Source organism: Magnolia sinica, chromosome 4, assembly GCF_029962835.1.
Source record: "Magnolia sinica isolate HGM2019 chromosome 4, MsV1, whole genome shotgun sequence".
Lineage (NCBI taxonomy): Eukaryota > Viridiplantae > Streptophyta > Magnoliopsida > Magnoliales > Magnoliaceae > Magnolia > Magnolia sinica.
This window is the reverse complement of record NC_080576.1, coordinates 64,752,879-64,777,499: the sequence shown is the minus strand read 5'-3', so window position 1 is coordinate 64,777,499 and position 24,621 is coordinate 64,752,879. Positions and strand designations below refer to the sequence as shown.

General features: G+C 40.6%; 1 protein-coding gene across 1 annotated transcript in view; it reads right to left on the bottom strand.

Moving 5' to 3' along the window:
- LOC131243173 (pre-rRNA-processing protein ESF1) overlaps window positions 1-24,621 on the bottom strand; it is a 47,178-nt gene that overhangs the window by 21,298 nt on the left and 1,259 nt on the right. Inside the window, exons 2-4 of the mRNA XM_058242321.1 lie at window positions 17,385-17,456; window positions 6,846-7,093; window positions 6,489-6,651 (exon numbers count right to left, since the gene is read on the bottom strand). Of these exons, the coding sequence (XP_058098304.1) occupies window positions 6,489-6,651; window positions 6,846-7,093; window positions 17,385-17,456 (483 nt within the window). The remainder of the gene's footprint in view (window positions 1-6,488; window positions 6,652-6,845; window positions 7,094-17,384; window positions 17,457-24,621) is intronic.

Below are 24,621 nucleotides of genomic sequence, written 5' to 3'. Positions count from 1 at the left end.
GAACCACTGAACCTTTGGTCCTAGTAGCAATACGAATGTCTCAACCTTTAGTCCTCCTTGCCAATTGACAAATCTGAATGGATATAGCGCAATAGGCTACATCTAGGGTTTCTAGTGAGGATATAAGGTTGATAAAGAGGCTAAATTGTTCTTGGGGGTTTAGGCGATGGGTTTGTTAAAGGAATATGGCTAGTATCTTGGCTTTTCCTAATGGTTTAATGGTTTGATATGAATGTAGAACTAATTCTTCTTTTTTCTTTTCTTTCTTTTCTTCTTCTTCTTCTCTCTCTTTTTTTTTTTTTTTTTTGGTGATGGACAGACAAGATATTGGGTTTGGAAGGAGAGTAGAGGCTAAGGTTTTGTAATGGGGAACAAAATGGTGATTAGGGTTCTAATTTCTAAAGGGTAGGGGCAGTTACTGAGGTTTTAAGAGGGAAAAGATGGTCGCTAACGTTTTGGATGGAATATGTGTGTGCGTGCGCATCCCGGTCTCCTATGGCATTGCTCAGCTCGCAGGAGACCATCCATGTGAGCAAAGGGTTGGGCAGCTCATCTGGGCTCCAACATGATGTGTTTCTGAAATCCCCTCTGACCATCCGGTGCATCCCCCCGTGTTAGGCCTATGATGCAGGACATGGAAATTAAATATGATATGCAAGATTTCAGACTTCAGATCATACTAATTTACAAACAATCATAAAAATTCTACATGCCACATAAAGTCAAGCATTCAACAAGGGGAATCTACGAGGGTCCAAGCCTACACATGTTAGGGTTGAATCAATAAAAAATTATAGACCAAACAATGCTCAAAGGATAGTAGATTCATCCACACATGCAAAGGATTATTTTCCAATCCAAGGGATTCTCACGTTTCAATTCGGAAAAACTTAGAGTTTCAAAAGTGGAATAGAACTTGAGGATTTGAGATGATCTAGGGTTAGGGTTATGGAAACAAGGCGAACGATGAGTGAAATAGAGGCGAGAGGGAACCTGTGATCAGCCCGCACCTGTGGATAGCAAACCGGCCTGACGCACGTGCGCGGATGCGGCCTGCACGTGTGTACAGCAAACCAGCCTGACGTACGCTCATAAATGGCAGCCTGCACGTGTGTGGGGCCCACGAATCTGGAATCGGCCAGCTAGGGCTTGGTCGGCCAGGGATGGGCCACCTTCCCTCCAAATTTCAGGTCAAACGGATGATCGGTTTGAACACGGTGCTCCGCTAAAGTCTCAGCCCTCCTGCAGGGCCGAATTCTGGAACTTTATTGTAGGGGATAGATTAGCTGTAAACGTGGGTGGATTTGATGAGGGAGTGACTGTAGGATATGAGAAATATGGAGGGTAGGAGATGGGGCAATTTGGGATGGGTGTGGCTTTGCACCACAGTAGTTATCCCTTCAAAGAATGGAGGGTTTCGCACCCAATTAGGTTTCCACAACTCAAAGAATTAGAAAAGCAGAAAAACGCATAATTTTATTAATCATCTTCAATGAAAAAAACCCTACAAGGGATTGCCTATTTATAAGAAAAACGTATACCCCAGAAGCCACGCCATGTATGTATACTATTACTTAAAGACGAAGTAATAAAAAATAACAACTAATCAATGCAATTTAAACCGTTCATGATGTTCCTAATAACGGTAATAAGCAAAACTCAAAAGTCCTAGGTCACCTAGGGTAGTAGGCCACAATTATGAGATCCAATGATGGGATCTACATGATGATCGGGTCCACCACAAGAAACCAAAACAGTCCTCTAACTAGGAGGCCCTCAATGGATGTCGTCATCGATCCAGATCGAAGGCCGGGCCCTCCTCTTTGCGTACGTGCGCAAGGGGGCGTGCGTGTGCGCGAGATGTCCCCATCAACTCTCCCCGGCTGCAAAGATTTCGCCACTGGTGAAACAAAACTCCTGAACCGATCCAAGATGTCAGAATCAAGTATCTAAAACTCCTCCTCAGTGAGCCACGTACTATCTAAAGATGGGCGTAACTTCCACTTGACCAGGAACTTTTAAAATCCGCTGTCTGACGTCGATATTATCTGATGGTCCAGAATATTCTCTTTCTCCTCTCTGGGTGTGGGAAGGGTAGGTATGGGAGGTAGAGGCTGGGAAGATGGGTCGAGAGGGGGCCATGGATCAAGGGAAAAGTCTGGAGAATCAGGATGGTTAGGTGACAGGCTGGATAATATATCAGTGATCCCCTGAAATGCAACTAGATCCTCCACATTGAATGTGGAACTAATTCCCATGGAAGGTGGAAGCTCTATCACATACGCATTGAGATCGTTTCGTTTTATAATTTTAAATGGTCCAGCGCTACGCGCATATAATTTACGAATGGCTCCCTGAGGGTACCACTCTGGCCTGATGTGGATCGTCATAGTCTCCTACATTGAATTCTTTGAATCGTTTATGTTGGTCAGCAGAAATTTTGTAATGTTCATTACTAGTATTGATCTTTCGCCTGATTTCTTGATGTAATGAATGAATGTGATGTGCAAAGGATTCTGCGGACTCTGCTAGCCTATGGGCCAAGGACATAGGGACAAGATCAATAGGCTTCCTAGGTTTATAACCAGTAACGACTTCAAAAGGACTTAACCTATGGATCTATTAACAGAACTATTAAATGCAAACTCGACGATAGGTAGTGCAGTATCCCACGTCCTGGTGTGCTCTCCCACTAAACACCTGAGCAAATTTCTCAGACTCCTATTGACTACCTCAGACAGGTTTGGTAGAGTCGCCCTAGGGACTAAATCAATGGCGTGTCGTATATCCCTCATAGGGGGAAGCTCATCTGGTAGATCATCGGGAAAGACATCACGAAACTCATCCACTACCGGAATGGCCTCAGTGGATAACTCTGCACTAGCCTCTGGTGCACTTTCCCTAGCCACAAGGGAGTACACCATCGAGTCCGACTCAGTCTCTCGCTCAAAGTCTTTGGTATTTAGAATAGGGAGAGGCTTAGACTTGGACTTCGATTCCTCAACCAACCTTAAGTGATAAGAGAAAGTGAGGTATTTTTCCTTAAGAGTTTCTTTCGTTTCTCCTCAATGGACTATTAAGGGTTCCCTCAACCTCTCTTTCGCTCCACAGTAGCCCAAAACCTCTTTGCTTGGCCCACAAACTTCATCTTGGCAAATCGGACTAGACGAGCATCCAACATGTCGTACCACTCAAAATAGTAATTCATATTCGTCAATCAATCTAGAAAAGCTTTAGGGCCCAAGTGGCCATTAAATGTAGGGGCCTCTACTCTAACTCCCTTGAGGAGTTGCGCATCTGGGTCATAATGATCATGATACCCCTCGCGGGGTGGGTGCATGGGTGCGCACCCATGTCTATTTTTTTGGCCACCCCCATTCCCTTGTCTATCCTCCTGACCACCTGCCTGAAATTGGGCATCTTCTCCAATGGCGGGGTTTGCCCAGGCGGAGGTCTCTAGTTGGGTAACACGCACATTAAGCCAATCCCAGCGTTGGTCAATACGTTGTTCCAAGCGCCTACCCAAAGACTCAAACTGTTAGGTTATGTTTGTCCATTGACTCTTGTAATTGCTCCATGTTTAGTGCAGGGTGCAACCCAAAACTGCGACCAGTACGTGTGAGCATACAACCACCCAATCAACTCAAAGGTCCTCTAATGCAACTATATGCGTCTAAATGGGACTAAATGCTCCTATAGGACTCTATATGAGGGAAACTACGCAACGCTCCTAAAATTCCAACAACGTAACTGTCCAAACAGTTTGTTAACACAAAATTCAGCAATGAAAATTGGAGAATTTCTGACAATAGAAAATTCAACAGTCTATGTTGTGAATGATGGGTCCTAAACAACCCTATATGATGAAATTTAATGTAAAATAAACACCAGTAGACTAAACCCTAAACATGCAATGCAATCCCCTATGAAAAACCTAAGCTTTGAAACCAAATTTGATGCAGGACATGGAAATTAAATATAATATGCAAGATTTCAGTTTCAGACTTTAGATCATACTAATTTAGAAACAATCACAAAAATTCTACATTCCACATAAAGTCAAGCATTCAACAAGGGGAATCTATGAGGGTCCAAGCCTACATATGTTAGGGTTGAATTAATTAAAAATTATAGACCAAACAATGCTCAAAGGATAGTAGATTCATCTACACATGCAAAGGATTATTTCCCAATCCAAGGGATTCTCACGTTTCAATTCGGAAAAACCTAGGGTTTCAAAAGTGGAATAGAACTTGGAGATTTGAAATGATCTAGGGTTAGGGTTATGGAAACAAGGTGAAAGAGGAATGAAATAGAGACGAGAGGGAACCTGTGATCAGCCCGCACATGTGGACAGTAAACCGGCCTAACACACATGCGTGGATGGCAGCTCGTACGTGTGTGGGGCCCACGAATCTGGAATCGGCTAGCTAGGGCCTGGTCGGCCAGGGATGGGCCACCTTCCCTCTAAATTTCAGGTCAAACGGATGATCGGTTTGAACAGTGCTCCGCCGAAGTTTCAGCCCTCCTACAGGGCCAAATTCTGAAAATCTGTTATAGGGGATAGATTAGCTGCAAACGTGGGTGAATTTGATGAGGGAATGACTGTAGGAGATGAGGAATATAGATGGTAGGAGATGGGGGCGATTTGGGATGGGTGTGGCTTCGCACCACGGTAGTTAGTCCTTCGAAGAAGGGAGGGTTTCGCACCCAATTAGGTTTCCACAACTTAGAGAATTAGAAAAGCAGGAAAACACAAAATTTTATTAATCATCTCCAATGAAAAAAACCTTACAAGGGGTTGCCTATTTATAAGAAAAACCTATACGCCAAAAGCCGCGTCATGTGCGCATACTATTACTTAAAGACGAAGTAATAAAAAATAACAATTAATCAATGTAATCTAAACCGTTCATGATGTTCCTAATAACGATAATAAGCAAAACTCAAAGTCCTAAGTCATCTAGGGTAGTGGGTCACGATCATGAGATCCACATGATGATCGGGTCCACCCCAAGGAACCAAAACACAATCCTCTAACTAGGAGGCCCTCCATGGATGTCATCATCGATCCAGATCGAAGGTGGGGGCCTCCTTGCGTACGTGCATAAGGGGGGCGTGCGTGTGCGTGAGATGTCCCCATCAGCCTAGGGCTCAAAAATTAGGTGAATCTCTTATTCAGGTGGGCCACACCCAAGAAAACAGTTGAGAGGCGGACACTCACCCTTGGTTTTTTATGAGACCCCCTATAATGTGTACATGAAATCCACACCAACCATTACATGTGTCATCCCACGTTAGGTTGAAGGCCAAAAATCAAACCGACTTGTGACTCAAGTGGCCACGCCAAACAAAATAGTTGGGAGAGATGCTCACCCTTGATTTTTTACAAGGCCCATGTGATGAGTATGTGAAATCAACTCCAACCATTAGATGTCACACCAAAAGTTAGGCTTGAGGACCAAAAGTAAGGGCCCATCCGTGATTCAGGTAGATCACACCAAGGAAAACAAGAGTGGATTTCAAAAACATATCACAATGAAACATTAGAAAATGATGAAAGGAATGAAGAGGAAGAACATATGATAGGATGATATCACAACACACGCCTGCCACAAATCAAATGCACAAGAAGTGGTCTCTCTCTCTCAAAGTAATCTCAACAATATAACCCTAAGAGAGTTACACCACCCCTTTTCCTAAATTAATAAATTCAGGTTACAATCCACTTTTACCAAAATAAAAAATTTTAAAAAAATGGAGTTACATGCCCAAAAAGTACTTTAAATAGCTTGAAAAAAAACCAACGAAGATTAGAGTAACATAAGCTGCCTTAGCATTCTCTATTAGCTTGAGTGTCTCTTATCATTTATTTTTAAAGCGTAGAACATCAACAAATAGCTAACACTAACTCCTTCCCCCACGTGGATCCCATGTTAGGCTCACACGTGCGACCATGCATGACCCCCAGTCCCACACTGTTGGAATAAAAGTCCAATAGTATGTCTTCAATGCAAAAAAAAAAAACTATATGATCAGAATAGCATAAGCCATGCTAAATTGATGAACAAAAAGGAACTAGATACAGTGAGGACGTGTAGCTCCCAAAGTGATTGTTGGCAAAGATCCACTCCAATTTCCAATAGATAGCTAAATATGAGCAGCTAAGGATGAAATCTAACTGTGAAAAATTCCAACCCAAACCCATCATGCCAATGCACACCTATGTGCATCGAACAAGTGAGCTCATATAAAAGCTCACAAGGATAGACACCAAATCCTGTGTGGATCACAGAAGTGACCTCCAGTTCCATGATCAATTTCAAAGTATAACTATGTGGAAAGCAGTACATGCCGTGACTGTCACCCTACCCATAACTCCCCACAAAAAACGCTCACAACTATTTATGCACACATGTACATGCTTGCACATTTATGCCTACATTAACATCAGATAACATGACCGCTTTTAATGTTGGGAGAAATACCTCTGTAGCAATGTCACGAGGAGAATGCTTAAGTTCCATTGAATCAGGAATAAACCGCAAATCCAACATATTTGATGACCTTTCAAGCTCAACTCCATCACAAGTTTTGTAAAGGTGATCTGCAGTAGCACTTGAGTCGCATTCCACAACTGCAAAGTAGTACCTGTAAGTATCAAAACAGACAGAAGACACCACTCGATAAATGTGTTTGAGCACCCGCATGGAGCAAAATCATTTCTTGTCTATAAAAGATCTTTATGTTACATTTCATAGGCAACTACCAGTATTATGAAGCGAAATCATTAGTAGGCTGGAAAGGAATAAGAAGAAATGCAAGAGAGCTTCTCAGTCAGTCACCTTAGTGTATTCAGCTCATATTGACGCCACATTTCTTCGTCATCATCATCATCATTGTCATCGTCATCATCATCGTCATCGTCATCGTCATCATTTTGCTTTTTGTAGCTCTCAAAGAGGGCAGTGGGTCCATGTACTGCTTCCACTTCCATACATTTAAGCCCAAACTCTGTTGGATAGATGGCCACCGACAAAATCTGCCCATCTTTTGGGAGATATGAGCCCAATAATACATAGAGATCAACAGCCTGCAGAAAACGGTAATGTTCTCAGCCAAAACCATTCAACTATAATAAACTCTTGCAACTGTTCTCTGTGGATCACAAACTTTGAATGCTCTCCTCAGCGCACAATTAATTTCTTTTTAGAGATAACAACAATTTATTAAAAAGCTCACAAAACACGAGAAAAGAATACAGCCCAGGAAGAAACACCAAAAACAACTAAAGAGCAGGCAACCGAAGTTGCCTATCCATTTCCCGCCCAGTCTTAAAGGAGGCCTTTGATTTTACAAATAACCTCAAAAGGCCATAAAAGCATTAAACAAATACAAACAATTTGCCAACACATGAATCCATCAACAGTGTTCATAGAAGTCATAACAACAACCATGAGTGTATGTTATAGTAGCCCAACATACATTTTTATAAAATTTAAAAAAAAAAAATTAAAAAAAATTTAAAAAAAAAAAAAAAAAAACAAAACAAAACAAAACAAAGAACTGCAGCAGCCACTGCACAACCTCAAGCAGGAAATAGGTATATGTCACTAGATGAAAAGAAAGTGTATTACATAACAGTGTCAGCTGGCGTATCCACCTGCTTGCTGGATGATTGGGATGAATGTATGTGCTGCCAGGTGGTTCCAAGGTTCTTACTATATATCAATTGAATGTATGTGCCAACTGTATATCAGCTGTCCCATGAATGTACATGCTATATATCAACTGTATATCAGCTTTCCCTTCCCTATTCGTCTCCAATATCCCAGAAGATTGGGATGAATACATGCTATCCCGTATCTTTCGCAAGGTGAGGACTGTTAAGGAGATTGTACTCCCTGGGGAAAAAAAAAAGAAAGGGGGACTGCAGAGGAGAGGCCTTGCCTTCGTTTGGGTTGAATCGTTGGAAGAGGCTTCATCAGCCATTTCCCAACTGCATCAGAAAGGTTTCAACAGACACTGAATTTCAGTCCAGATGGCAAAATTAGGGCCAATTCAGGAACCCTCAGGTCAAATGAGGATTTCCCAGAACCCCTCCATCCCAGAAGCTGCTACGTTTTCAAAGGCCCCCTCCTCCCGTATCCCTGAACAGTCCTTCAAAGAGGTGCTAACAGAAGACTTCCGGCAGAACAGGCAATCCACAGACCCTCCCGATGCCACACCCCCAGCCCTTCCTGGTGGTTCAGAACATATCTGGAACGTTAGCTCTATCTCTGGACAGGAGATTGTGGTCGATCGATCTTTGGTCCTTGAAGCGGAGGCTGCCTATAATAGCAGCCTAGTTATCACTTGCCAGGGGGAGACCTCAATGGCGGACGTTACTGTTTGGCTGGAATTCTTCGGCCACCTTAGATCAGGAGATTATAGCCTCATGCCCTTGAGAATGTCTGAGCTTCTTCTCAACCTCAAGCCAGAAACCAATCTGGATTTCATTTGTCAAGCAAAAGCTCAGTACAGGGAAGGTCCAGTGATCTGTATTTGCAAATGGGAGGAATTCTCCTAGTTCGGCTCTACTACCAATTGGTATCACTTTAAAAGAGTTCCTTTAGAACTACGAAACCTAGAGTTCCTTCTCGCAGTTGGATCATGTGTCGGAGACGTCATCCAGTTCGACCCTGCAACAGAATTGGGCTAGGAGCTCTGCTTTACTCGCATTCAAATCAGAAACAAGAAATCCTGCTGGATTGTTTCTGAAATTCTGGTCGTGGTGGGGGAAGACAAGTTTTTTATTTCAGTCTTGCCAGAATCAGATGATTGTTTCCCAACAGGAATCCATGGAGGAGCTGATGGGGTGGTGAACTTCCAGAGAGAGGCAGGCTTCTGTTCCAATTGTGCCCGGTGAAGTGAGAGCAGGTTTCCTCCGGTGCTCCGGCAGAGTACCAACGACTCTCATGGAGCCATGCGATGAACGTAGCCCAGCATCCGATGGCTACAATCAATCACCAGCTCCTGAGTCGGGTAGTTTTGCATCGATGCAGGACCCACCGGATTCAGCCCCGGAACCAGTTCAAGGCCCGGATGCCAGTCTCCTTCAGGTGTTTCCCTGCGATTAACCTTCCTACTCATCTAAAGACCCATCCCCAGTCCTGGCTCCAGAGGGAGTCTTTAGTGGCTAAATATCGGATTGAAGAGGGGTGGTTCACTAAACCCACCACCCTTTACAAAGCTTCCAACATTTGGAAGGCTATAATGGGAACCAAAGTGTCCTTCTATGAAGGCCCAACCATTGGTCTGGGCAATAGTAAAAGGATTAAATTATGGTAGGATAGATGGATTTTAGACACAACCCTGGCTGATGCCTTCCCTAATCTAGCCAGGATTTCCTCCAACCTATCTTATATTCATGATTATTTCTCTCCTGTTGGAACAGGAGCTTGGTGCCCTCCGTGCAAAAGAGCCCTCACTGAACCAGAATCTAAAGCATTCCTTCATCCTCTCCTCCTTCAGGGAATTCAACCTTCTCCAGACTTGGATGACGGCTTTTCCTGGGCGCTAGCTCCCTCCAGTGTGTTTACAGTAAGTCCTTTATAAATCCTTCTCCAGCTCTTCTCTGAACCAAGCCCTGGATTTCCCTTCTTTTAGCACTATCAGGCCCCCTAAAAGGTTGCAGCCTTCATCTAGTTCCTGGCTAGAGGGAGAGTGCTAGCCCTAGACAATCTGCAAAGTCGTGGGTTGTACCTTCCTAATGTCTGCCCTTTCTGCAGCAAAGATGTGAGTCCATCCTGCATATTTTCCGTCACTGTAGCTACACTACCAATATCTGGGTTGTTGCCTACAACATCTTCTCTATCTCTTGGGTTATGCCAAGCACCATCCGCCAATTCCTCCATGCCCGGCACACTGCCTTCTTCAACAAAGACACTACTTCAGTTTGGCGGTTGACCGGCATGGCAGCCCTTTGGGGCATATGGAGAGAGCAAAATGTGCAAAGCTTCTAGAATGGGTCCTCCCCCGCTGCCTTTGTTTCTCAGCATATCCTTTGGGAGGCTAAGGAATGGTCCATCTCCCCCTCATAGACATATCCAGTCTTTTAGCATTCCTGTGGATATGTTTCTGCGTTTTGAGGCTTTCAGTCTTTTGGCTCCTTTGTCTTAGCTCGAGTTGTGTAGGTGTTTCCTAGGTTTCTTTATTTTTCTTTTGTTTGCTTGTTGTTCTTCTGTTCTATTTTCCTTTTGCCTTTTTGGGTTGTCTTTGTTTTTTTTTTTCCCCTCTCTCTCTCTCTCTCTCTCTCTCTCTCTCTCTCTCTCTCTCAATGAATTTCTCAGTGTTAAAAAAATAAAAATAAAAAAATCCTATCTCTTCATCCAACAAATCCCTGCAGCACGAGGGAGACCACATGATGGAACCATTGCACACAGCATAGCATTGATCCAAGTCAGGAGGTGTTAGAAGCATGGTTTTCAATGTTGTTTGATAAGACTCAATATCATCCAATTCCTATCAATTCTGGACCGAATAACAAGTCACTATACCAATACAGGACCGAAACCAACCAAAACGGGGAGCGTTGTGCAGGTTTCGTTCCCTGGTGAATCACACCCCAAAACTGCTACTCAGATTCATGGTTAGAAGTTCAGCTGACTAAACCAAACCAAGGCAAATACAAGTAAATTTTGGAAATTGCATTTTTATAGTTTGCCTACGAGTGATTCTCATGCATATTTATTAACCCCAGTTGTAAAGCATTTTCGTTGAAGGGTGAGCTCCCAGTACCTTGTCCCCTTTCCATGATTGCCATCCAGGGAGATTAGTATTACTCGAGGCCTATGTTACCCAGTTTGACTTCAAAATACATAAAAGTATTTGTATCTCATCCTGTCCCGCACTATAATCTTACATGTAAAATCTGCACTACCATCATATCAAGCGGAAGACTGGTTTTCCGGACTCCTGGTTTTAGACGTTATCCAATATAGGAAAGGACAGTGTTAGATAGATGGTCTGAAAGAGAAATGGATTGGACTCTGGTGAATTGAGGGAAGAAATTCTCTAAAGCTTGAGGTGATGGATCTCGAAAAGGCAGTTTCTTTGTCCCCAATCTCTCCTTCGACAAAAAATCATTGCCGTCCAAGTAGCAAAGTTTGGAAAGGGAAGCAGAAAGGATCAAAAGAGAAATTCTGGTGGCCAATGTTTCAATTTGAAGCCGACTAGCAAAAGAGAAATTCACCATCTCCCAAAATCACAAATCAGAGAGGCAATGCAGTGGGGAGGATGAGAAATCAGTGGCAGTCACTACCACCATTCCAGAGCCCAGACTGCAATGAAGGACATTCCAAAAGGGCAAAATACATCATGAAGGCACCCTTGGAGTCATACACAAAGGTCTGAGACTGAAAGTGAGCAGGCCCAATTGGGCCATGAGTGAATCCTTGTTCACTAATCAATGGGGCACATGTGATCATGATGCATGTGATCAGATCACACATGTCCAGAGACGGACCCACATGCATGAGTAGCATCTACTGATACAGGAAATGAAAGTTACAACTAACGCACCTTCTGTGGGCAGATGGTGATGCATGCTGTCAGATCACTTGTATGTCCAGAGTAGGACCCACTTTTATCACATGTGAGTGGCATCCATCGATAGAGGAAATGGGAGCTACTACTAATGAACCTTCTGTAGCCTGTCTATAAAAACAACCCATATGCAAGGTATTTGGGTAGCTTGGAGAAGATAACTTCACGATTTAGAATCTTTAAAAAAGTTGTTAAGTTTCCTATTTTAGAACTTCATATGATAATCTTCAAATGCCTGATTGTTTAATTGGAAAACCTTGGAAAATAAATTGTTTTTCACTGATTTAGCATCTTACCTTGTTTGAGAAACAAAGAAACTGGAGAAAATTATTTCCCATTTCCACAGTTTGACTCCAAACCGAGGAATATAAACTGCTCAAAAAATAGTTGTAATTCGACCATTCTCCAGGGTTTGAAAAGAAATTACCAATGGATGGGCCTTTTATGCACCTACACCGAATAAGCAGCGTAATGTGGCCCTCAACAAAACACCCTCAATACCAAGGAAGCGTTCTACTACCTCAGTTCCACCAGTAACTCCATGCTCAATGCACTATGGTCAACTTACGGCCATTGCAATCTAATGATAATCACTCTACCTTCTGATTTTTAAGTACTTGCACTTCCCCTTCGATCTCATCGCCAAAAGGGTTTTGATGGACATGCATGCAGATCGGGTGGTCAATAATGGCTGCGTTATTTTCATGGGTGATTTTGGGATGAATGTCCATCTTCTCAACCATTGACTGGATGGTTAGGATAACCGATCAAAGTCATTCTTAAGAGGGATGAGCAATTGAAGGGGGGGCCATCATGGACTGTGTATATCAATGATCAAAACTTCTCAATTATAATTCATATGGATCTTGTTTCCTTAGTCATCATTCGAATGTTTAGAATCATCTAATCGAAGTGACTTTTAAGAGGGATGAGCAATTGATGTTGGGTCCCACATGGACTATCCAAATTATGTATAAGAGGAATGGGTAATTCAAAGGTGGGCCCACATCGTGGACAACGGTTAGATGTTTCTATGGTATAATTAATATGGACCATCAGCTATTGATCTGATGGTTTGAATCATCCAATCAAAGTGATCTTTTAGGAGGGATAGATAATAAAAGGTTGGCCCACTAGATGAACAGTCTAGATCATGGATAGGACCTCTTATAGTACAATATGGATTGTCCAGTTCCCTAGCATTGACTGTATGGTTAGGACATCATATTGGAGTGAATTTTTAGAGGTGCAATCAGAGGTGATCCCCACATGATGGGCGGTCAAGATTAATGATTGAACATTTCTCTCTCTCCTTTTCTTTTTTTTTTCTTTTTTTTTTTTTTTTTTTAATGAACATCTCTCTATCCATTCATTGAACATTTAGAATTATCCCATGATGAATGGCTTAGATCCATTATTAGACCATTTTATATCATATTTGATTTCAACCATTAATTCTGATGAGATTTTTTTTTTTTTTTGAGATAACAACAATTTATTGAAAAGCCCACCGAAAGGTAGGAAAAGAATACAAAGCTACACAAACACTGCTAAATGGGCAAAGAAAGAACAGCCATAGGAGTATCATGAGGGAGTGTTGGTGTCCCGTATCCGTTACGATACGGCCGTATCGGCTGATACGTAACGGTAACGGCTGACACCGTTACGTGATACAGGGTCGAAATGGCCATTACAGAATTCCGTGACTGTAACGGCCGTTATGGGCCATAACGGCCGTTACGGACCGTAACAGAAAAAAAAAAAATAATAATAATAATAATAATAAACTTACCTTTTTCGTTTCTTTTCTTCTTCTTCTTCTTCTCTTTCTTCTTCTCTTTCTGCTTCTTCTTCTTCTTCTTCTTCTTCTTCCTCTTCTCGGACAGCTGCGGCTATGGCTGCGGCTGCGGCTCTTCTTCTTCTTCTTCTTCTCTCTCTCTCTCTCTCTCTCTCTCTCTCTCTCTCTCTCTCTCTCTCTCTCTGTTCTTTCCCTCTTTCCCTCTTTTTTCTTCTCTCTTCTTTCCCTCTTTTTTCTTTTCGGTTTCCCTCTCTCTCCTTTTTTTTTTTTCCACAGGTGTACCACACAGCTTAGCTGCTGTAATAGGTACGTGTCACGCTAAGACGAGCGCTAACAGTCCTCGAGCTCCGAGTTGTACGAATGGTTCAAAGGAGATCAAAGTTACATGGGCTCCACAGCAATGTATTTATTATATCTACACCGTTCATCTATTTTTAAATATCATTTTAGAGCATTAGCCAAAAAATGAATCGTATCCAAAGATCATCTGGACCACACCAAAAATAGCAGTGAGATGATGATTTTCACCGTTAAAAAATTCGTAGGTCCACCGTAACGTTTATTTTCCATCCAATTTGTTCAAAAGGTCAAAATGACCTGAATGAAGAGGAAAAACAAATTTCATATTGATCCAAAAGTTCTGTCATCCCAAAAAGGGTTTCAATGGTAGACGTTCAATCCCCCACTGCTTTTTGCAGTGTGGTCCACTTGATAATTAGATCTGTATTATTTTTCGTGTCAAGCCTTAAGACGAGCTCGTCAAATGAATGGACGGTTTAGATATAACATATACCTCATGATTAGACCCACAGGACTTGCTTGCGTCAAATGAATGGACTGGTACACGTTACGCAGCACGTTGCACAATTTAATAAAATTGTATACGTGCACATGGGCCCCACCATGCTGTATGTATTTTATCCATGCCGTCCATCCATTTTGCCACATCATTTTAGATTATGATTCAAAAAATTAGTAAGATCCAAATCTCAGGCGGACCACAGCATAGGAAACAGTGGTTATAGAATGCTCACCATTAAAAATTTCTTAGGGTCCACTATAATCTTTATTTTCCATCTAACCTGTTAATAGGGTCACACTAACGTGGATGAAGCGAAAACACACATGTCAGCTTGATCTAAAACTTTTGTAGCCCCGATAAATTTTTAATGATAGTCGTTTAATTATTATTGTTTCTTATGGTGCGGTCCACCTGAGCTTTGGATCTGCCTCATTTTTGGGCTCATGCCCTAAAATTATTTGGCAAAATGGATGGATGGTGTGGATATAATACATTCATCACGAGTGGGGTTCAAAAAACTTTGACACTCGTGTGCTACACTTCACAATCTGAGTCATACCTAATTCGGGCCCTTAAAAAATTGTACATGAGACATGTACTAACTTAAAATTTACCAATTAAATTATGGACTGTAATTGCTAACTCAAAATACCAAAATCAAATTGTTTGAATAGTTTTAATTGTTAATTTGTGGATGCTTATTTTTTAAAATAGGGCCTTTTGGTTTTTTTTCATGATTCACTATCCAATAAATGTCCACCAATTCACAAGTGGGATAATGCCAATAAATTGCATGAATTTGAGGCTGATTTGGGGCATGGATTGGTCCTCCAAGTCCGCCCCAAATTGGCAACGCGATCTACCTGAATTTAATTTCATTTTTTAAAAGAACTATTGGGAGAAATGATATCAAATTGTTAAGTATATAAATTAGATATTTAGAAAATTAAATATATGAATTTTGTAGTCAAATTCAGGTTATCTGGTTCATAAATTCATCAGACAGTCCGATACAACTTCTCACCAAAGAGTGGACCGTTACACCACCATAAACATGTTCCAATTTATAAATGAATGCATATTTGGAATGCTTAGAATATTCCGGATTTAATCCATATTTTTTTGGCAAAAAAAAAAAAAATTTGCACCGTTACGGGCCGTTACGCCCCCGTATCGCCGTTATGCCCCCATATCCGTATCGGTTTCGGAGGGCACCGTTACGCTAACCGATACCGATACGGGACACCTTGCCCAACACCTAACGGGACCAATGACAACCCTATCGTTTGGCACCATGGATTTGATCGTTTGAAATCCAAGGTGAAAGCTTGGATTGCATCTAGAATCCTTCAAAGAGTTGCATGTATAACATGTGTGTCACTAGGCTATTAGTCTATTGGGCACATGGCCCACTAATGATATCCCAAAACAATCAGATTATCAATCGCATCACTATAATTACTTTAATACGATGATTTGTGCCGTCCAAACATTGTCCATGTAAATCAACAGTTAAAAATCGTTGGTTAGTCACTCGGATGTGATCTTATGCTTGTGGCCCATCCGAGACTTGGCATTTCATCATTTTCGGGCAAAGTATATATTTCAACGAGCTTATTACAACCATTGTGTTAAACATTACATACATACACTAATTAGAGATATTAAAGTTGATTTAGTAATTAAATTCAAACCCTTGTAAATATACTATGCATAGCTACTTTTGGATTACAGGGGATTCTCAATCTAGGGGGTCTCAAATCCAAGGGGTTTCGAATCCAGGCGGTTTCAAATCCAAGGGATTCCGAATTGAGGGGGTTCCAAATCCACGCTCCCAAACAGGCCACAATAACCACATCCCCCGAGGATCTTCCAGCCTTAAAACACTGCTCATTCCTCTCTTTCCAAATAACCCAAAAGAGAGCCAAGATAAGGAGCCTCCAGATCTTTTTCCCCGCCTTCCCACCACCCCCACCATGCCATGCCCACATGAGATTCTCCACCAATTCTGGCATTACCCACATCATCTTAGCCTCTTGAAGGAAGAAATCCCACACTTACCGAATTGATGAGAATTGATTGGATGTTTGAATAATTCAATCCTAATTGATTTCGACCATTAATTTTGATGAGAATTGATTGGATTTTTGAATAGTCCCATCCTAATTGATTTCAAAGACTTGGAAGCTCTCTCCTAAAATGTAAATTTGATTAACCCAACCAAAAAAAAAAAAATCTAGAAAATCATGAATTTGACAAGAAAAAACCCAAACAACAAATTTACAAATTAATCAACATCCAACTTCATGAAGATACCAATTAAAGAACTTTGAAATTCATGAATCGACTAATTTCACGCACCCAAACAGGCCCTCAGCTAATTTTTCTGTAAACAGCCAGCATACTGGCGGGTTCACCATTCTTTGTCTGCTGATAAATTGCTCAGTTAATGTCTGTGTGGAAGAATACTGCATGGTGTCTGGTTCAGAATGTTGTCTGTTAATACATGGTTCAGCGTGCCATGGCTAAGTGGACTGCTAACGTCAAATCATTAATATATATATATATATGATCATACATGGTTCAGCTACCGTCCCCTGTTCACAACTCAAACTGCAATGCAATTTGCTGCTATTGAGTGAACCAGGACATTACTGCTTCAACTGCAATTTACTCTTCTTTTTTTTCATGCATATTGAATAGACCTATCAACTGCAACATACTTGTACTTGATAGTTACACAATTGTTGTCTGTGTTGCATATTGAGTAGACCTATCAACTGCAAGAGACTTCGTACTTAATAGTCACCCAATTGGTAGCCTTTGTGTTGGGAATGAGTGAGTCTTTGTTGGAAGAAGTGAGTCTTTGTGATGGCAAGGAGTTCCCAGTTGCTAGATGATTTCCTTTTTTCAAGAAAAGTCGCATAATTTAAATAAAGAATCTCAATACAATCAAATCAAATTCAGTTGTGAGTTTATTTTGAGCATGGCAATGACACAGAACCAAAGTAAGACCTATGAACACAAGGAAATTCTTGCACCAAATTAAAAACATACTGTAATTCAATTGTATATAGCATATATGAAAATTGGTGTTGTCATAGTTGTCCAAGAAAAAAGCTTTAGACTAGCTGCTTGATAATATAAGCATAATTCAAAAGGAGCTATAAAATATCAGAACTTAAAACAAGCACATACCTTGACATGTTTCCAATCCAAATTGACAATTGCCAATCTGTGAGTTTCACATTCGATTATCGGTATATCTTCCTGTTTCCACATATTGAACAGACAAAGTGAGGTAAATAACAAAAACATAATGCAAAAGAATAATAAACATAGCATGAAAAGGACTTGCACCAACCATTCTTCTCAGTATGAAAGGCTTAGATGTCAAGACCATTAAGTTGTAGAAAACATGTGGGCTCACTACTACAAAGCCACAACTACTTATATTTATTTAATTAGTTATTAATGTTACCCATCCTTGTTGAAAATACGCGGTCATTAAAAAGCTAAACACGTGAGGAATAAGATCTTTTCTTAAGGATAGGAATAAGATTTCTTAATACAGATAACAAGAAAACTGAAGACCATCCATGCTTTATGGGACTATAGTTACATGAGTGTGAAGCAAAGCGGCAACAAATTCAGGTGCATGAGCGAAGGCGGAAGCACTAGTACGAGTATGAAGCGTGGTTCGAAGCAGCAGCAGTGCCTATTTCGAAGAATCCTGCAACTAAGTATGACACAGATTGTTGGCAGTTAAGGAACAACATGTTACATAGGATGAACATAGCTAAAACAAGGATGCTGAGATGGATGAGTGGCAAGAGGAAGGATAGAATTAGAAATGAATGCATTCAATGAAACTTAGGAGTTGAACCAATATGGGATAAGACAAGGGAAAATAAATTTACATGGTTTAGCCATGTGCAATAGAAACCTAGAAAGAAGATTTACATGGTTTAGCCATGTGAAACAGAGACCAAGAACTGCCCTGGTTATTAGGATTTTGGGACTTAGGAGTGACTAGTGAATTGGTTCAAGATGAAGGCTCTAACAGGGCAAAGGGCAAGGTGGACATGGGTGGTGATAGTAAGAAAAGACTTGAAGACATATGGTTTAACTAATGATATGGTCCTTGGTGAAGTAGAATGGCAGAACAAGATTCTTGTAGCCAACCCCAATTAGTTGGATAAGACTTGGATGATGACGATGATGATATTAAGGAAAAACCTCGAAATAGAAATACATCAATGAGGATTAGTTCTCTACAAGGATCTCGGTCCTCAAAGCCTCCTCTTTCACAAGGCAATAAGCGGACCACAAGACTCCTTTGAGACTACAATAAACTAAAGTGTTAAACGTAGCTGTTAGGACCTTAATTTCCTTATAATCTAAACTCATCTTTCACCACTCTAACAGCTTGTTTGAACCCCCAACTCAACACCTTAAAAGAAGAACCTTCCACAAGAGTCGAACTTTGAAAAGCATTAGATGTGATTCAAAGCCCTTAGTGGAGGGTTGCTCTAGTTTCATGGACGTCATCATTCCTTGCTCTCCCAAAATAAAGCCAAATTACATAACCTAAGAAGGGGAGTTAATGAGTTACGAATTCAATGAGGATTTGAAAAACAAAAGAAAACCATAATGCAATAAGGAAATTACCAAAATGCCCTTGAATCACATCACAACCATATGGTTACTACGAAATTGGTTATTGCAATTATTGATTAAAAAATGTTTTATTGCAATGAGAAATAAGAGTTTTTTTTTTTTTCCATAGCACTATTTCCTTTATCCTTGACCCTAGAGAAACTAATTCCACGGTGAACAATCCAGCTAAATTCAGTGTAGTGAGGCCCGCTTTGTTTTTCTAGGAGTCTTATTCATTATCTTAACAAATAGAGCCCTTCTGGATACGAGTATATGAACATTGACAAGCAAGAGTATGTTAGTAGAAACGACAAAACGAATGAGAGTGAACATAGCTTGAGTTCAAGAGATCAAGTGGAATTGAGGCAGAAGCAGAAACAGTTATAAATATAACCATTGGTATATAAGAAAGGACAATAATAGAAATGGGATTGGGATGGTGGTAGATAAAGATATAAAGGATAAAGTTGTAGATTGTAAGAGAGTAAGTAAAAGAATTTATTTTAAATTTTTGTATTAGGAAAGGAGATAATCAATGTCATCAATGCATATGCGTTGAAGGGAGGGTTTGAGGATAGAATCAAGAGACAATTCTGGGAAGATATTGGATGGATTAATGCAAGAATTTCTGAACAAAGAGAGGCAGTTGGAGGAGAAAACTTAAATGGTCATGTAGGAAAAGGAAGTATAGAATATGATAGGCGACACAGAGGATGTGGCTTTGGGAAAAATGAGATCGAGGAAGTTATCCTTGACTTCACTATGGTGTACAATTTAGCTTTAGCAAACACATAGTTCAAAAGGAGATATGCCCATTTAATAACTGTCAAAAGTGGATCATAAATAAGCCAAATAGATTTTTTATTTATTTTTATTTTTTTTCTACTTAGAAAGACAAAACAATCAATATGCAAATTGCAAGGACTGCAAGGTGATAATTGGAGAGAGTTTGGCCATGCAACATAGGTTAATGGTTATGTTTACATTAAGAGATAGAAGAAATGATGAAATTAATAGGTGTCCAAAAACTAGGTGGTATAATTGAAAGGGAAAGAGAGCAATGTTATTCATAAATAAATTGATGGAAGAAGGAAATTAGAATGTCAAGGAAGAACTAATGATAACAATGTTAAGAGCAATTTTACATTGTTATCATTGAATACCGGAAGAGGGTTGAGCCAGTCTCCTTATGGCTAGACGAGCATTACATGAGACCCACTTGACCCAATTCACATTTCTAACTACATTGAAGACCCCACATGTATGTTCGAGCATCTTTGAATACCTGCACTGGGAAGATGCACGTGGACTATATATAGGAGCTTGATGGAGACATCGGACCATTGGATCGAGTAGACAAGATGATCAGACCATTGGATCATCATAATTGGACATCTCAATCATGGACCCCCTTTGGCCATGAAATAGTTTAGTTGTTTAGATTGTTTACATGCTTCATTATTTTTTGTATAGCTTATATTTGTATTAAGATTAAGAAGTTAGGAATAACTTTTAATTTATTAAGCATCTTTATGTTAAGAATCTTATCTGAGAGTGTCTTTTTCATAAAAGGTCTTTTCTGAGACTATAAAAGATAAATGGGTGTGTTTGAAGCCCTAATGCCATTATTTTGGAAAAAAAAAAAAAAAAGCTTCATGTTTTCTCTTTGATGCGGGACAAATAACCACTTGCTATAAAAGCTCAAACTGATAGAGCATGGCAAATTAATCCACTTATCTCATAGCCTAGGCCCCACATCCATGGGTTAGGTCCTCAGCCAAACCCTCCTCATGGGCCCCAAATCATATGGGTTCCACCTTACACGAGCCACCCGCCTCACACAGACCGCCCACCTCAAGTGTGTCCGCGCATCCCACAAGCCACCCCACTCAAGCTTGGTGTGAAAATGCCCCTGCATTAATCACCCCCAATGGGGAGTCTCGAACACAAGACCTCCCGCTCTGATACCAATTTGATGCATGACAATTAACCACTTGCTCTAAAAGCTTGAACCGATAGAGCATGGCGAGTTAATCCTTTTATCTCATAGCCCAGGCCCCACATCCATGGGTTAGGTCCTCGGTCGAACCCTCCTCGTGGGCCCCAAATCACATGGGTTCCACCCCATCGTGGGCGCCAAATCACATGGATTCCACCTTATACGAGCCACCTAACTCACACGGGTTGTCCACCTTATGTGCCCCCGCACCCCACAAGCCACCCCAATCAAGCCCAGTGTGAAAATGCCCCTGCATTAATCACCCCCGGTAAGGAGTCTCAAACACGAGACCTCCCGTTCTAATACCAATTTGATGCAGGACAATTAACAACTTGCTCTAAAAGCTCGAACTGATAGAGCATGGCGAATTAATCCCTTTATCTCATGCCCAGGTCCCACATCCATGGGTTAGGTCATCGGTCGAACCCTCCTCGTGGGCCCTAAACCACATGGGTTTCATCCCCTCATGAACCCCAAATCACATGGGTTTCGCCTCACATGGGCCGCCCACCCTGAGTGTACCCCCGCATCCCACAGGCCATCCTACTCGAGCCAGGTGTGAAAATGCCCCTACATTACTCTTTTTCATGTGATTTGAAGAATAGTCCATGTGATTTGGAGCTTGGGTGTGGTGTGATTCCATTCTCCATTCAACGGAGGTGTCAGGCTTCCATCTATCATATTCTCTATTCATTTCTATCCAAAAAGAAGTATTTTTTCAAAAATTTCATCTCTCTTCTTCCCTTCTTATCCAAAACCATCTAAATCATCTTTTTCTTCAACTTTTCATCATCCAACTTCAACCCTAACCGAAATCAACCATTGAGGACCCCAAAATCCTAGCCAACGACCTACACATGTGATCATATGGGCATATGTGCGAGCCCCTAGGTTAACCATACGAACAACCCCCTAATCACTTGATTTCTCCTTGCTTCCCCCATCAAAACCCTTTGGTTCCCCATCCCTAACTCTACCTATAAACCCTAACCCAAGATTCTCTAATTCCATAATTTTCCCAAATTCCCAAACCTTAAATCTCTAATTTCCTTAATTTACCCAAAATCCCTAAGTTCCCTTCATCCAAAACCTTAATTCTCCTCTTCCAATACCTAAATCCATCAATCCCCTTAACCAATTCACCCAATTTAACCCTAATTTCATCCTTTCCCCAAATTCTAAAAAACTCTAATTTAAAAATTCTCAATTCCTATGAATCCTAATATTCCAAATTTCATATTTTCCCCTTCCAAACCCTAATCCTAGAACCTACAAGTTAGCCCCTTGAGTGTGGAACGTGTCTACGTTAAATTGTAAGTTTTATCCTTCCATTGGGCCTAGTTTTCTTTAATTGATTTATGTGATTTCTTAGCATGCGGGCATGTGATTTAGCTTAAATCAAATTTTATTTCCTATTGTTTACTCTTAATTACGTGGTTGATCAGCATCTTTTGTTAATTGAATTACTTTATGGACTTTCATAATCTCCATGTTACATGCTAGCATTAAATCATGTGTCCTGGATCACAAGTGTTACACACAATTCCGATCCGAGAAATAGAAGGGAAAGATTTAAAATTCCTTTGTCTCATAAGTCACATATTCCAACATGTCCTCACCACTGAGGCCTACATGAGTTTTTGAGTGTTTCAATGATCAGGACCATCCATGTTGTGTATGGTATCAATATGTCCACCTGGGTTATCCCACCATCAATGTTGGACACTAAAAAAATAGGCCAATCCAAACCATCATGTTGGATGGCACACATAGATGGGCCCTATACAAGTGATATCACATAAGCAATTGAATAAGCAGATACATAGGTGAAATTTTAACATGGAGGTAAATAAAATTTTACATGCAAATGAATAACCTGCAAAAATAAGCCTATTTTATTGTACAAGAACCAGCCTCTTTGGGCAAAATTTCTGCACTTGTTGAAACTTTTGGCTACTTTTGGCTAGATCGTGACAACACATCTATAACATGTATAGAGAGTCATGGTTCTACACGTCTGTAACATGTATAGAGAGCCATGGTTCTATGCTGCATCTTGCCCAAATGGCCCACCAGCAGTCACATCTAACAATTCAATAAGTAGGGTCCATGGTTCTACAATCTAACCCAAACAGGAATTTAATATAACTTATTTACTTATTTTTAAAATAAATTAAATAACTTACGTATTTTATAATTAATATATGACATGCCAAGTTGTATCATCCAAACACCGGATAGTGCCATCCACAGGTCTTGTAGCGATAGTGAGTGTCATTGCCAAATGCCAGATGTTCATTATCATCATAAGAGTAAGCATCATAAAATAAACATATCCAAATGACTCTATCCACATAGCTCTATGACGCATGCCAAATGGGCCCTTGGACAATTGATGAAGAAATATAGGAAGAGGCGAAAGTATCTCCACATGGTCTTTATTGACTTATAGAAGGTTTATGATAGGGTCCCTAAAGAGTTAATCCGGTGGATATTAGGAAAGGAGTTCTAAGAGGATATATTAACATGATTAAGGACATTATGAGTAAGTGGTAACAAACGTGCGGAACACTAATAGAGAGATAAGTGAACTTCCAATTACCGTAGGCTCACCATGGGTCGGCATTGAGCCTGTACCTTTTCACATTAGTTATGGACGAGTTAACGACGCATTTGCAAATGACATAGTTTTGATCGACAAGACAATGGTGAGCGTAAACACATAGATTTATCGAGGGGTGCTTTAGATTCTAAAGGATCTAAAATTAGTTGGACTAAAACAAAATATTTGGAGTACAATTTTAGTATTAAAAAAAAAAAAAAAAAAGGAGTGGAAACGATGAATTGGATAAGATTGTTGACCAAGAAGATTCCAAAATGACCACTTACAATATCTTAGGTCAAAAATTCATGAGGGGAAAGATTGAGAAAGATGTTTCCTGTAGAATTCAAGTAGGGTGGAAGAAATGAGACGTGTTTCTGGAGTTTTATGTGATTGACATGTACCACTCAAAACTAAAAGAGAAATTTTGTGGGATAGCTATAAGACCAGCCATGCTTTATGGGACAGAATGTTGGGCAGTTAACTTAAGGAAAAACATGCTCTGTATGCAGGCGGCGAAATCAGTCAACCAATTGTTTATCCATTGCCTTTTCTCCTATAAGATGTGACCATATTTTCTAGCTTCTTTCAATATGACCTGGGTTATGGCGGAAACTCTAACAAGCTACTATGGACCTTGCATGGTGGAGTGAGTGAGCATCTCAGGTCTATATGGCATCTCATTCTCCCGGCCGTTTGGGGGGCCATCTGGGGCAAGCATAATAGGCATTGCCTCCATGATAGTTCTAGACCGAAGGAAGCAGTTATAGCAGCAGCTAAGGGGTTGTTGCTAGATTGGGCTTCTATGTTAAATGATGTGAAGGATTTTGATTTCTCAGCTCTCTTTGTGATGTAGCTTTGTGCTCTTTTCTGCTGTATTCTTTACCTGTTCGCTGGCTTTTTAATAAAGATGTCATTACCTTTCAAAAAAAAAAAAAGATGAGTGTAGCTGAAACAAATATGTTGAAATGGATGAGTGGCAAGACAAGGATAGAATTAGATACAAATGCATTCAAGAGAACTCAGGAGTAGCATAAATAGGTAATAAGATGAGGCTACGTAGACTTAGATGGTCTAGTCATGTGCGATAAAGACCAAGAACTATGCTGGTTAGGAGGAGTGAGTTGGTTCAAGTTGAAGGCTCTAAAAAGGCATGGGGAATAATTGATGATATT